Source organism: Lonchura striata, chromosome 2 (assembly GCF_046129695.1).
Source record: "Lonchura striata isolate bLonStr1 chromosome 2, bLonStr1.mat, whole genome shotgun sequence".
NCBI classification, from domain to species: domain Eukaryota; kingdom Metazoa; phylum Chordata; class Aves; order Passeriformes; family Estrildidae; genus Lonchura; species Lonchura striata.
The window spans coordinates 608286-623102 of record NC_134604.1 but is presented as its reverse complement, the minus strand read 5'-3'; the positions used below and the strand labels follow the sequence as shown (position 1 = coordinate 623102).

At 41.0% G+C, this 14817-nt stretch overlaps 1 protein-coding gene and 1 long non-coding RNA gene across 3 annotated transcripts in view; one reads left to right on the top strand and one right to left on the bottom strand.

Annotated features, from left to right (window-relative positions):
• The window catches only part of IMPG2 (interphotoreceptor matrix proteoglycan 2), a 42606-nt gene extending 36722 nt beyond the window's left edge, over positions 1-5884 (top strand). The window contains 5 exon segments of the mRNA XM_077790470.1: positions 1142-1352; positions 3294-3482; positions 3665-3863; positions 4753-4832; positions 5690-5884. Of these exon segments, the coding sequence (XP_077646596.1) occupies positions 1142-1352; positions 3294-3482; positions 3665-3863; positions 4753-4832; positions 5690-5702 (692 nt within the window). The 3' untranslated portion in view covers positions 5703-5884.
• Positions 3175-12931, bottom strand: LOC144248373 (uncharacterized). 2 transcript variants are annotated; one of them, XR_013341711.1, is made up of 4 exons: positions 12855-12931; positions 10976-11244; positions 9318-9538; positions 3175-3499 (listed from the first exon to the last, which is right to left on the bottom strand). It is a non-coding gene; the product is annotated as an uncharacterized LOC144248373 (long non-coding RNA). The 2 variants fall into 2 exon arrangements; XR_013341712.1 differs by having other exon boundaries at positions 3175-3496.
• Positions 12932-14817: the final 1886 nt, after the last annotated feature.

Below are 14817 nucleotides of genomic sequence, written 5' to 3'. Positions count from 1 at the left end.
AAATGCAGCTTAAAGCAGGAGATAAAGAAAAATTTCTGGTTTAAGTGCTTAGGATCCCACAGCTCAGAGGCTGCCCACTGCTTTTCACAGGCTGGGCTTTAGAAAGACAGTTTTTCATAGGGTAAAAACAAACAAATGAAAATCTGCTCTGGGACTAAAGAAATGAATGTCAAAGTGGGACCCAGACAGAGAAAGCTGTATGGGATCCATATAAATTTATGGAGAAAAATTAATGTATAATGCCGCTGTATTTGACCTGGGGAGTGGAGGAGCAGACAGCTCAGGGAGAACAGTGGTGCCCATCTCTCTTGTGCTTACTTTCATGTGTGGTTTGAACTTACTCCACATGGTTATTCCCACAGGTAGTAGCCAGTTTACTTGCCAGGTGGGCATCTGCTCTGGTAACGTGACAAGCCCTCTTGCTTCACTTCTCTGATACAGGGAGAAGGTTGTTCTGGTTTGTTGTTCTGGTTTTTTCCCCTGTCCAAGTTAGACAGTAGTTTACCATATAAGCGACCCAGAAATCTCTCCTCATTTAAGGTTAGATAAAAATAAGAGTCCTGACCTGTTGGCATATGGTGGCTGTTCTTCCCAGATAGGTCTCTTATAACAATGGTCTAATTAGCATGGCAAATGTTCTGCTAGTGATTGTTTAGCTGTATGCCAGCCTCTTAAGCCTGATATAAGTGAGATATTTTGAATGCTTCAAGCTTGTACTCCTTGTAGACAAAAAGGCAAATCCCCTTACAGCAGATGGTGAGTGCCTGACATCCCACTGCCCTTCCCCATATGCTGCCAAGATTTTCCATAGCAAGAAATACTGGAGACCACAAGTGGTTTTTTCATTTGTAAAAGAAAGTTCCAGCAGACAGAGAAAATATGAGGTGCTGCCTGTTCCAGTATGAAAAACTCACTTAATACGTGCTTTTTTGACTGTTTTTTTTTTGTGTGGTCTTAGCCATGCCACTGGCATGTGCAGACAGGGCAATATTTGCTAGTGTTGATTCACCTTTTGTTACTCGGGGAAGATGCACACTGGGTTTTGGTGGGTTATCAGGGAGCCATTGGAGATGGCAGCCAGCACCTTGTCTCAGTTAAGGCTCTCCCCTTTCATGAATAGTTGTGCTCTGTGTATTGTCAGGTGAGCAAGCGGATCCCTGCAAGTTCCAGGCCTGCAACGAGTTCTCGGAGTGCTTGGTGAACCGCTGGAGCGGGGAAGCAGAGTGTGTCTGCAACCCTGGCTACCTCAGCGTGGACGGGCTGCCCTGCAGCAGCATCTGCGACCTGCAGCCCAACTTCTGCCTGAACGACGGCAAGTGTGACATCAGCCCCGGGCAAGGGGCCATCTGCAGGTGGGTCACCCTGCTGCTGACAGCTCTGCTTCCTCCTATTGCCTCCTCCGTTGTAGCGTTCTAGAGATCCGTCCAAAATTCCGTGCAGTGTCGTGCAGCAAGCGAGCAGATTGCGATTGTCATTCCTGTTGTGCTGCTCAGTGCGAGTCGCAGTGTTAGCATTGCTTTTCCTATGTGTGTATCATAAATGAGACAGTAACAAATTAATAGAGCTGAAACATCAGGAAAAAAAAACTAACAAGGAATAGAGGTTGTAATGGAATGCACTCAGTTGTTCAAATCACTTGTATTGGCCTTTGGGGACAGAATTCACCTCCAGAGGTTTTCTCAAGTGGCAAAGCGATAGTGTCATGTCACCTGTGAGAGTTAATTCCATAACAGAAATTTGTATCTGAACATCACATTGATAGTACATAAATACATTATTTTTTTGGTCTGGAAAAAAGATAAAAGTAAATAATTGTAAATTTGGGAAAAATCATGTAGGTTCATAAAAGGATGAAGGAATAGGCCCCAGATATTTGCTTAAAAAAAAGATACAGATGCCTTTGGGGACAGAATTTATTGGCCTTTGGGGACAGAATTTACCTCCAGAGGTTTTCTCAAGTGGCAAAGTGATAGTGTCATGTCACCTGTGAGAGTTAATTCCATAACAGAAATTTGTATCTGAACATCACATTGATGCTGCATAAATACATTAAATATACTGCTTTTGGTCTGGAAAAAGATAAAAGTAAATAATTGTAAATTTGGAAAAAAAAATAATGTAGGTTCATAAAAGGATGAAGGAATAGGCCCCAGATATTTGCTTAAAAAAAATATACAGATGCATCTGAATAATATTGCTGTATTTTGCAGGTAATCAAAAAGACTGTGCAAAATGCAGACAAGTTGGTGATGCCCCTGACACGGCACTTTACTTTTTACTTTTCAAACACTGTAAAAGTAAAAACACTGTAAAAGTATTTTTAAAAATAAAATATGTTTATCAATAAAAATTAAGAAAGTGACCACAAACAATAGTATTACTACTAGTAGTTATTTATGTTACTTCATGTGATTTTGTTTTTAAAGTTCACCTAGAACTTCTCTAAATTCAATCTTAGACTGCTAACAGTTAAAAGAAGAAATAAAAGTGGTTTTTAAACTTTAAAATTGGACATTAACACAGATGCATTATACATTTAAACATTTGTGCGATAGTGTTAATCAGAAGCAGGTAAGTGTCTGAAACCAAGCCTGTTCCAGTTTTATCTTTGTAGTGTTGATATGTCACGTGCAGGGCTCAATCAGGGCAGGAGTTTTTCCTCAGTCTAAACACCTCCCACTTTAAACACCTCACATTTCATAAAGCACAGGTGTTTTGCACCACAAATACATGAGCCTTTTGCTATTTTACCTGCCTGCATTCAATTCCATGACTGGGGTGTTCATCCTGGGGAAGAGGAGGCTCTGGGAGACCTTTCTGTGGCCTTTCAATACTTAAAGGGGGCTTGAAAGAAAGGTGAGGACAAACTTTGTCAGGGCCTGCTGCGACAGGACAAGATGTAATGGTTTTAAACCAAAAGAAGGTACATTCAGACTAGATATAAGGAAGAAATATTTTACAGTGGAGGTTGTGAAAACTGGAACCAGTTATCCAGAGAGATGGTAGATGCCCCTGGACTGGATGGGGCTCTGAGCAACCTGATCTAGTTGAAGATGTCCCTGCTCATTGCAGGGGACTAGATGACCATCAAACATCTCTTTCAACTCAAACTGTTATATGATTATCTACCGAAAAGTATGTACATATAATAACAACAATAAAGAAAATTAGTGATTGGACGATGCAAAGATATTTATTGGGGTGACTTAACTGAGGCCACATCATAACAGGAACCTAGATACATTAACCAAAGCTTTTGCTGGTGTGTAATTTCCCCTGTTTCTTCGTGGCAGGTGCCGTGTGGGAGAGAACTGGTGGTACAGAGGGGAGCACTGCGAGGAATACGTGTCCGAGCCGCTGGTTGTGGGTATTGCAATTGCTTCTGTGGCAGGATTCCTTCTCGTGGCATCTGCTGTCATCTTCTTCTTGGCCAGGACCCTTCGAGACCAGTACACAAAGAGTGATACTGGGGACTCCCAGGGGTAGGTGACACCATCTGCTATTGTAAAACACGTCGGCTGCAGTAAGGATAATTCTGTCCTAAGTCTTATAGCACACAGTTTGCAAGCAGCAGCACGCGCAGGCACCTCCAATGCCAGGCTTCCTTAGTGTCTCTGCTGCCCTTCCAGGCTGCAGAGAGCTGACTGTGTTTGTTGCTCCCCAGGCAGGGTGACAGCCTCTCGTCCATTGAGAATGCAGTTAAGTACAACCCCATGTACGAGAGTGACACGACTGGCTACAGCCACTATTACCGGAGGTACCCGCAGCTCACGTCCTACAGCTCCACCAGTGCAGAGACATCCACAGACCACAGCAGTGAAGAGATCAGGCACATTTATGAGAACAGTGAGCTCACTAAGGAGGTAAATGACCTTGCTTTCACAGTGGCATGGGAAAGCTGGCGGGGGCAGTAAGCTCACTCCACACCTCCACCCTCAGAGGTGCGCCCGGCCTTTCCCCAGGGTCTGTGCTCCAGGTAAACAGGTTGCAGCTGCTGCAGCTGTTTCATAGATGACAGAAAGATTTGCTTTCCCTGCTTGCTTTTAGAGAAGGTTATGGGGTTTTTCTGACCTGTAATGAATTTCACATAATAAAGGAGCCGACCCCTTAGGTCACTTCATGGGAGTTGGGGAGGTTTGATGTATTACTTGAGGCATCTTTTAAAGCCAACTCTCTTGTGTAAGAGTGGTTGCACACTGAAAAATTGGTACATCCAGGCCTATTTCACAGGGTGCTTTTGTTTTGGGTTTTTTCTGATAGTTTTTAAAGTGTAATTCTTTCTATAAGCTGCAAGTTAGATCACATCTTATTTCTTCCTGTATACACAGTATCCAAAGTTTACTCTAGAGAAAAGAGAAGGGATTTACATCCCAGAACTAACCACAGAAACTTGAGCCACTGGGAGAGGCAAATCCAGTACATAGCTGGTAGGCTGACTGGTAGGCAAAGTATCTCTCAGAGATAAATGGTTTTGTTAAAGCCTGTTGAAATGCTACACTCTGTCCAAACCCTGGTTTTGATTTAGAAAAGTATTATGAATTCAAATGAAGTGCTTCACTTATTTTTTATTTTCAATTAGAAAAATTATAATAAAATAAAGAAGAATTTTAGTATTGGAGTGCCCAATTTTCAAGCTCCACTCTTTGAAATAGCAACACACAGGAATTTTATTTCCCAAAACCCAGAAATCAGTTATTTCAGTAGCATGCTGATTTCTATTATGTGCTTATAATTCTGTTTGTTGTATTCTAGGAAATTCAGGACAGAATTCGAATTATAGAGCTCTACGCTAAGGACCGCCAGTTTGCAGAGTTTGTTAGGCAGCATCAAATGTGAGTGAAATGTCTTGTCTGGCTAAATAACTCCTTTGGTATTTTGTCCTCTGGCCTTTACATTACTGTAGTATTTTTTAAGATTCTAGAAGTGCTGGGACACTAGAGGCTAAGATTTCATCATTATTTTTAAGGAGGTTCAACCCTTTTACAGATTTAATAATCCAAGAATAAAAAAAGAAAAGGCAGTGAAGGGGATTTCCAGAGTTAATGGGTGTCAGAGCTCTGACATCAATTTAGGTCCTTAAAAGCACCGATAGAATCTTGTTGAATCTTCTGGTGTAATTCCCATTGCCCAGTGCTTTGTTTAAAACCAGAAATTTTAAAAAGCCCAAACAAAAATGCTAGTTTGTCTGGAGTCCTCAGGACTTGGCATTGACCAGCACGGGACAGATCATTGGTGCAGTCCTGCCTGCTGTGGTGGGCACCAGCTGGGACAGAACTTTACAATTCCAAAATTAATCAGTCTGAGCTGGGTGCTTTGCTGGAAGCTGAGCACAAGGAAGGTCCTCCAAGACTGAATTTTAGCATGCACACTTGCATGAGCTGTATTCCTGCTGTAGGAAGCAGCAAACCACACTTTGAACCATACTGTAGTACAGTTCCTTGGCATACTATTAAAAATGTATACAGCAGCAAAAGCTCGTGTTCCCAGATTGTCAGCAACATTTTTTTTTTAATTGAAAGGAACAGCAGTTCCCATTTTCCCATGTCAGTTGTTCATTTTTTCATCTTGAAAAGGATCAGCATCTAGATTTTCCACAGCTGGAAAACAGTAAGGGCTGCCTTGTATAAGCCTTGAATCCAATGTTTGGAAGAGATGAACTTAACCACTGATTTTCTGTTTTTCATTTTAGGAAGCTGCTTTAAGAAAAAAAAGAAATTGATAGAATACACGTGGGAGATAAATGCTACCTTGCTGCCCCAGCAACGGGCTCAGATGTAACTGCAAAGTTACTTATAGTCTTAACATTGCATGGATGGATACAGATGTTTTCTAAATGAAAGGCTAAAATGTACAGATGTCTGATTATCTCAATTTCTTCTGGCTTTTCCATGTAAACTGACACCTTTAAGAGACAACCAGAAGTGGCAGAGGTTATGAAAGTTCAATTTTCTTTAACTTCAAAATGGACATAGAAAGATTTTGTATGCAAAAGAAAAAAAAAAATCTCCTTGGATAAGACAAGATACATGGACAACCAAAATAAAATGCACATTGAAAATCCCTGCCTGGCATTTTATCCCCTCACTGGAGGTTCCAGTGGCAATTTTATGGGTATAAAACACTAGCAGAAGGAAATATTTGATTTGCAAAGGAATGAGTTGTAGGGGAGAACCATTGTGCTAGAGTTGTATTAGCATTATTTTAAAGCATTTGCAAGATTTTAAAGCAGACACAAACAAAGCCTCAGTGGAAAAGCTATTCTTCTGTGCATTTGGCATTAGCAAAGCAGAGGACAGCACCGAGCCTGAGCCCCTGAGGAAATCAGCATCACCACTGCCCATCAGTGCCCCACAGGGAGCCCGGGCAGGGCAGGGCTCTGCCCCAGCCTGCAGCATCTCTGAAGCCAGCGTGGGTGGTTCTGCAGCTCCTGCTGGCACACACACAAGCTGGGCCACAGAAGGGCTTCCATCGTGCAAATGTTCTGTGAAGCTGAAGTGACTAACGTTGATTTTTACTTTTTTTTTTTGTATGTAGACATTTTATTTCATATTTTGTAAGCTAATTGCATTATTTATTTGTTGTGTGTTTCCTTCCCAGCTTGTTTTCATAGTGGATTTAGTTGTTGAAATGGAAGGATGACTAGCTTTAATAATGCAATACTATGCTGGCATTTGTGCCCATGTTTTATATCTGTATTATATTTAGTGTTTACTGAGGGTTGAGTTCAGCCAACTAATATTTGAAATTACTGAACTGGGCAATAGCCTGCCACGAGCTCCCTTTCAAAATTGGGTACTTAAGTCCATGCACATTTGGTAGAGGTCAGCACTTTCCTGTAGGGAAGGGAAACACTGAAATTATTCTTAGTTTACTGGAAATCAGCACAGAATTCCTTAAACAGAAGAAGCATTTTGAAATAGCTCAATTGAGAGGGGGACTTCCAAGTAAAGAAATGGAATTTTATCTTCAAGTTATGAGGAGAGTTCTGACTACGTGTGTTGGGGCTCTGTTAGTCACCCGAGGTCTCTTGTTGAAGCCACTAACACAGCTGGCAGGGTTAGGGCATCAGTTACCATCACAGTAGCTTGAGCTAGCAAGAAAGGCCAGGTGATTTATTTCTGCTACATCTGTAGTTCTCGGCCCACATGTGCCAACAGCCACCCGATACTCTCTAGAGTTAAGTGAGAGTGAGAATTTCTGGATTGTCTTTAGACAGCTTAGCTAAACAACAGAATATTTCCATGCAATTTTTCTACATCCTGCAGAACCTCACTGGATCACTCGTGTAGAACCTTCTTGCCTTGAGTGGCAGGGGATGGGAATCAGAGCCACAGGTCTGTCAAAGCAATGCTCATCTAAACCACTGGAAGCCAAATAATGCCAGACAGCAGGAAGCCCTGTGGTGCTGCTGAGCATGGGAGCAGATGTTCTGAGATGTTTGTGCTCTCCTGGCTGGCCCACGGCTCTCAGAGCAGCTGCTGCAGAGCCTGGGGGGCACAGCCACCCCTCGTGGCCCCGCAGCAGCAGCTGAGCCACCCCGAAACCTGGGGCAGAGCAGAGAACTGCTGGGCTCAGGTGGGCACAGCCCTGGGCGAGCTGGTGCTGCTGCTGGGGGCAGCAGGATCACACAGCTTCCCAAGGTGTTCTGCTGTGCACAGGCTGAGTGGGAGGTGCTCCAGGGAATATACAGAGATGTTCTCGTTGTGTGTGTGTGTATACATATGAACATGATGGTATGTTTTCACTACAATAAAAAATTATTTCCAAAATATTTTTTCCTATAACATTCATGTAGAGGCTATGGGTTTGACACGGAGAAGGTGTCTTAGCCATGAGCATTCATTTGTGTGTAGGATCAGAAAATTGTTTTGTTTTAACAGAGTTGGCTAAGCTGTTAAACTCCTTTGCTAACAAAAGTGCTGAATATAGTTCATTAACACTTGCAAGGTTATAGACAGAAAATTCCTGCTGGAAAGCACATACCTGGGTGCTTTGCTTTCAGTTAAACTTTTCTGAAGATGTTTCATCCCTATTCAAAAAGCCAAGAACTTAATGAATGATTGACTTTCTTTGATACTTTCCCAATCCAAGGCAAAGAAAAAGAACTCTAAATATCCTAACAAAACAAACAACAACAGCAAAAAGAGCCAACCACCACCCAACCAGCTCTGTGTACAAATCTGTCAGTCTATTATCAGTTAGCATGTGCCTTTTCACTTGATAGAAGTAAAAAGTGCAGGTTTGAATAACTTGGCTTAATTTCAGAGCACGGGACAAAGCAGGTACTGGTTACTAAATGCTGACAGGTCCATCAGCATCTGTGGCTCCCCTCAAGGCTGGAAACAGAGAAGAAAATGAGGTCCCTCAGGATGCTCCCAGCTGCCCCTTTAACAGAGGGTCTCAAGCAGCCCAGGCTGATCTCTCAAGGCCTCATTTTTAGACCTCAAGACATCAATCCACAGTGTAATTATGTAATTATCCTTAATGTTGCTTCGCCAAGGGTAGGGCAGAACTCTGAGCATTTTGTCCAGTCGGGGCCTCTGCAGCCACAGATAAGCAGGAAGGAAGGATTAAGCTGGCTGTATGCATCTATCCTTGGAGGTTACATGGAAAACTTTACTTCTGAAATATTAGTGAGGGATGTGCATGAGCAGTAGAGCAGAGGTTCTGCAGCTTCACTGCTCAGCACCTGTTCAAGAACTGTCTTGTATCAGCTGCCAAACACATTTTCCAGGGTCTCCTGAACAGACAGAACCACAAAGACAAAAATGTCCTCTGGTTTCAGGGTCTGACATTCACCTAATAGCTTATTATGGAAAGTGGCTTTGTGACTGACTCCTCTGCAGAAGACATCAAGTGCTGGTACAGCCTTTGCTTCTTAAAGGAAGACTGAATAAATGCAGTCCTATTCCCACTGTCAGCATGAGGTTTGACATTTTCCTTGCTTTGAAATGATTTCTTTAAATCATGCTGGAAATCTTATGCCTATGACTTTTAAAAAGCAACCTGTTCACTCAGATATTGACACATTACTGAAAAATGTGCCACAAAGTGTTTCTAGAGGCACCGTGCTGTAGTCAGGGTGCTTCTGCAGAAAGTTGGCTTTAAGTGAGTGTCCATCACCCTGGACACTTACCAGGCTGAAGAGCATCCAGCCACTGAACAAACCCCTAAGTGTTGTCCCAGAATTGATCATGACCCAGTCCTGGAAAATTCTGATCTAGGTAAACTCCTCCAACACTAATCCTGTGCTTTACACCTCCCTCCAAAGCTGCCACCTCCTCCCACAGTCCCCAAGGTCCCATCTTTGACTGTACCTTCAATGAGCTCTGCTGCCAGGACCTCGGAACAATCTCATCCCTGTCCAGCAGGTCCTTGCCAGCAGTGACAGAAGCACCATTGCTCACAGTAAAACACTTTTTGGTAGTAATAATTAGCTATTATCCACCCGAACACGTTTCACTTCCCAAGTTATCACACTTCTCTGCAGTTTGTCTCTCTGCTGAGGCTGCTGGTGACAGTCCATATCCACTGGAGGCTGCAATGATATGAAAAACTCATTTCACATAAGCCACCAAATCACTGTCTGAGGACAACTGACTTCCTAGCTGGCACTGAATCTCAGGAGCACTCACATAAAACCCCCTGTAATCCAAGTTACACCTCATCTGAACATTACCCACATAAATAAGGATGGATGTTAATAAAAGAGAGTTGTCAGCGCTAAAAGGTGTTGAAAATTATTTTAGGAATAATGAATACATTGGAGATTAACAGTAGCATATGGTACCTTTCACCTCCAATTTACTGGTACAAATCCAGCTAGAACAGCATGGATAAAATCCTCTACCATCTGGTGACTTACCACTTTATGGAAAATAAATAGGAGTTTATTGTAAATGCAGGTGAGCTTGGTGGGAAGAAATGATGTGTCTGACTCCAGTTCAGAAGGATGAATGATTTCTTTATTATAACTGTACTGTAATATATTAATATACTATTTAAAGGAGATACTAAAATTACATAATTACTTTTTCTAACTGCCATATCTCACTCCCAACTTGTGACCCTCTCACAACAGTTTAGACACAGGTGGGTTGGACTGGCCATTATCTCAAACAATCCTCACCAGAATCCAACCAAGCACTTACCCCAGGTAAACAATTCTCCAAACACATTCCACATGGGAAAAACAAGGACCAGAAATAGAAATGTTCTCTTTCTTCTCTCTGTGCACCTTTATGAAAAATCTTGGGAGAGAGAAGAATGTACCTACCAAGGAGTTTATATTTCACACACACAAAATCCACCACCATAACTGGAAGTCTTGTTGGCTTTCTCAGCAGACTGATCAAAGAGAGTTAGGACACTCTTCTCCTTCCCCAGTATAACCTTTCTATTTACCTGAGGAGTGAGGACAGCTGAATGCCAAATAATACCACCAACCAATGTCAGAAATCCAAATATGACCTTATTTTAGTCCCTTTATTAGGGAACAGGACAATTTATGGTTTTCAATCCAAAATCTTGTCTATTTCTTTCCTCCATCACAACCCCCTAAAGCAATAGGTGTGACAATAGTCTCCTTTGCTAAAGGCTTTAGCTTCTTAAATAACTGCTGCTTTAGCAGTGCTGCTTTATAATGATTCATTCACATTTAGCAGCTCTCATATCACCCATAACAAGGAAGTCTGAAGTAATCAGCTTCCACGCCTCCGTGAGTTCTTTTGGACTTTATGCTTTTTATTCAAGAGTACCATCCAAGTTTGAGTTACCTGCTTTGTTTAAAAATTTGCTCTCTCATGCTCCAGTTTCTCCCTATGAGTTAGGAAGGTTTTTTTCTAAAAGAAATATTATCATTAACATTGTAGGAAACATGCAAGCAGTTATTACCAGTTTTAAAATTAATAGAAAGAGGTACATAAATGTCCTCTGAATTTCCTGCTAATTTATCACTTGGGAATGTGGAAATCACCTTATATAAAGCAGAAGTTATTAGCTGTTTGATATATCCAATCTTTCGTAGTGGCATACAGGAGCATCTCTGAATAACTTGAAACAGGGATAGTCAGATAATTTGCTTGCCTTCTTTGCAGCTCTATTTTTATCCCAGAGTAAGCAGTGTGGTTTTGGCTAAGGCTGAATGCAGCTACTTTCACACCATGTAAGGACCAGGAACACAAATCGCATCAGAGAAATCTCTTAAGTTTCCTTGGCAAATCTGCACCTGTTGTTTTGTAGCCTCTTAATGAAAAAAAAAAAAAAAAAAACACCAAAAAAAACCCCAAAAAAAAACCAAACCAAATAAGTGTTCTTATTTCATTACCCCATGTACACTTTAAACACTACTGATCAAAGGCATGGCAATGCAAACTAGAGACTTTCTATTCTTCTTTGCCTGTTTTATCAGGATGATTAACACATGCCAAGTAAGACAAATCTATTAATAACTAAAAAGGATTGATATCTGCCAGAAAGATCACCTTGCAAATCATATTATGTGTTGTCATACTCCAGTCACAGCAGCTCCCTGGTCTGACCCCTGGGTCTGGATACAGTCTGGCAGGGCTCCCCAGGGAACATTTTCATGCATCTGCTAAATTTTTCCAGGTATCTTTGGGCTTTTATCCTTACTCTGAGAAAAATAATGTTTAAAAAAAGCATCAATAACTACTTAGTCATCAAATATTTGTAGCTAAAAGTAGCCCTGTACAACAGAGAACAGTCTGCATTACCTATAGCTCCAGGCTATAGCTTAAACACGGTGTGCACCTTGGTCTCTGCCATGGCTTCTCCCTTCCAGCTCTAGCATGCTTTATTTATTTATTTATTAACTGTACAACTGCAGAGCCACAGTGGAATTCCTGGCTGAATGAATGTGCAAAGTTTCAAGGGGTGCTCTTCTACAAATGAAGTGCAGTGCATGAAGAATTACTCAGGAACTTTAAGGACAAGAAAGGGCATGGCCCAGCTGCCTGCCATGTCTGCATGGCTGGCTGGAAAGACAGCCCAGTTTAGGATTTTCTTGGCACTTGTCAGTTTAAGATTTCAATCCACAGCCTTTGTCCTTCAGATTCTTCCATGTATTTGTGGCACAGAGTGTGGAAAGACTGTGGAAAGACTGCTTAACTTGAGCCTTGCTTTCAGCTAGTCCTGACAAGTTTCCTGTGTTTCATCAAAACAAATGGCTTCTTCCTCTTCATGAGAACCAAGAGAAGTACTCTGCTTTCTCAGGTTGATGGTAGGCCAAATGATACTTATCTGTATGCCTTTTCCTCAACCTATTAATTGTTCTCCTCTAATAGACAATGATTATATTAGTGCCTCATTTGGATGCTGAAAAGGTCCATTAAGCACTTGAGGAAAGTTAACGCATAAGCTGTACAAATGAATTTTGGTAAAAGAGCAAAACTTAAACCCAACAAAGGCCATTAAATGTGGCCAAAAATAAACAGAAAAGCAGAGCAGTGAAGCACCTCAGACCCTTATAGTGAAGGACAAATAAAGATTCATGACAGATTGTATAGCCTATTAAACATATATTATTACCTCTCCTCCAAATTACACGTAGAAAATTCTCTGCATTTACATGGTTCTCCTCATGTCTCACTAACCACAGTGTCAGGGTCTTTGCAAGCTGGTAACTGACATAAGGAGTAACAGTTGTCTTAAATTAAAATTGCATGCTGAGCTAACAGCACCAGGGCTCATTAGAAAGAATGAAGGAGAAAACCTGGCCAAACTTCTCTTCAGTTTTAATTTATCCTTTAAGGACAATCGGGAGAGCAGATGGTCTACCATTCCTGCACAGCTTCTGAGTAAAGAAAGCTGATCCATTTATTTAATAGTCTTACCTCCTGTCGGTCCCGTCTTTGGCAAATGGCAGAGTGCAAGCTTTCCCCTTACTACAAGACTTCTTTCCTGACAGGCTTGGAAAAATTTAAGCTTTCCTGTCAGTCAGATGAGTCCCTTTATCCCATTTGGCAACAAACCAGCAAGTCTTTAAAAATAGCCTGCCATCTGACTAAGCAACTGAGAGGCTGTAGGACTGCTGGGATGCACCCAGCCTGAGTGCTGGTTAATCAGCTGCTGCCTTCCAGCAGCTCCTCTGGCTGCTCAGAGCATTTAAAAGAACATATTTAAAGTGGGCATTTGCTTTGTCTTCTTTGGTGTGAGGATGCCTGAGGCTCTACTACAGCTTCCTGATTTTAAGGGTTTGCTAACTTGAGCCTATCTCATGAGACCTGTTAGAAAGTCTCACGCTATTTTCTTTTCATCTTTTGAGCTTTGGGACAAAAGGGAAAGAGAAGAGACTCAAACCCAAACATGGTTCAGAAGACTTCTACATAAAGGCAGTTTGATGTAGTGCATACCAGTTTGGCAGACAGGAGTGACCACTGTTGATTATTAGGAAGGCAGCAGACAAACATGGATCAATCTTTGTGAAAGAGAAGTATTTCATGGCACTCTGACAGTATCAAGAGTATTTTGGTATTATTGACAGAAATTTTTTCCATCTAAAATAAATTAAACTCTCTCCATTCAGACCAATCACTAACATGAGATAGAAAGAGTCAATGAAGTAGCTGAATTCCTCCTTCCTCTCAATATCTACTTCACCAGCTTAACCTCCTGAACAGGATAAACTTGAATAAAGAAGTAAAGTGTAAATGACTTGCTGACATTGATTTATTATTTCAGGCTGAATAAATAAAATGTGATGGCTTCAAATAAATAAAATTATTTTACAGCTACCAAATTCAATAATTAATAATAACACCTGAGAAATTTTTGAGGCGTGTATACAGGCTCTGCCTTGCTAGCTGAACCTCACATTTTGGATCACAGGGAACATTTCCTGCCTTTCCAACACTGCTTCTACTCCCTCTCTCTCAAACGTATTTCAGCAGGTGGCCTACAGCACACTCTGCTGGAATTTCTGGGCTGGTACTTGAGAATCTTTTCGCTCATGCTTTTCCAAGTAATTTACTTTTTACCTGTACAAATGATAATTGGAAGTCTTATATTATTGTTAACATTGTGCCCTAAAGATGCATTAGAAAAGGTACCTGCACTTCAAAAAAGGAGAATATTATTTTAACTAGAAGAAGGCAGCAGTATGGCACAATAGGGAAGGAAATTTCAGGGAAGTAGTCAATACCTACTGTCTTAAGGCACAGACTAGACTGTTACATCTAGGCTGCTATCCCAAATTACTACAGAAGGTTTCACTTCAACAATAAATTTCAAGAAAAATTTAAATAAATGCAATGTCAAATATGAGAGAAAAAGCCAATTTCCAAGAGAAAAGTGGAGATTTAGTATTCATTTAATTAATTTGTATCACAATTTTCCACACTGAAGGGAAGAGTGGAAAGAAGAAAGTTCCTAAATTTTGCTGTTGCCTATTCCATTATTTTATTGTTATTATTGTCTTAAAGGCATACCATGGTACTCTACAAGACTAGGTGATCAATTAATTCAATACATCTCCAGAAAACAACCACTTATTTACAGTTTCACAGAAAAAAAAATAATTATAGAGGAAAATATGAAGTCTTTGAGGAGAGAAACAGATCTCCAAGATATAACTATAATTAGGTCAGGAAAATTTGGCACTTTCTACTAAACTCCACAACAGAAAAATTCTGACTGGAAATTGTGCATCACGGACTGGTCCTGTGAATACTGTTAGGAAAAAATGTGCATCACTTTGCAACTGGGCACAACCCATTTGCAATTTAGGAGTTTTATTTGGTTGGTTTCTTTTTAAAAACTAAAAATAACATCCTTTTGCAAACAAATACCAGCAACTAC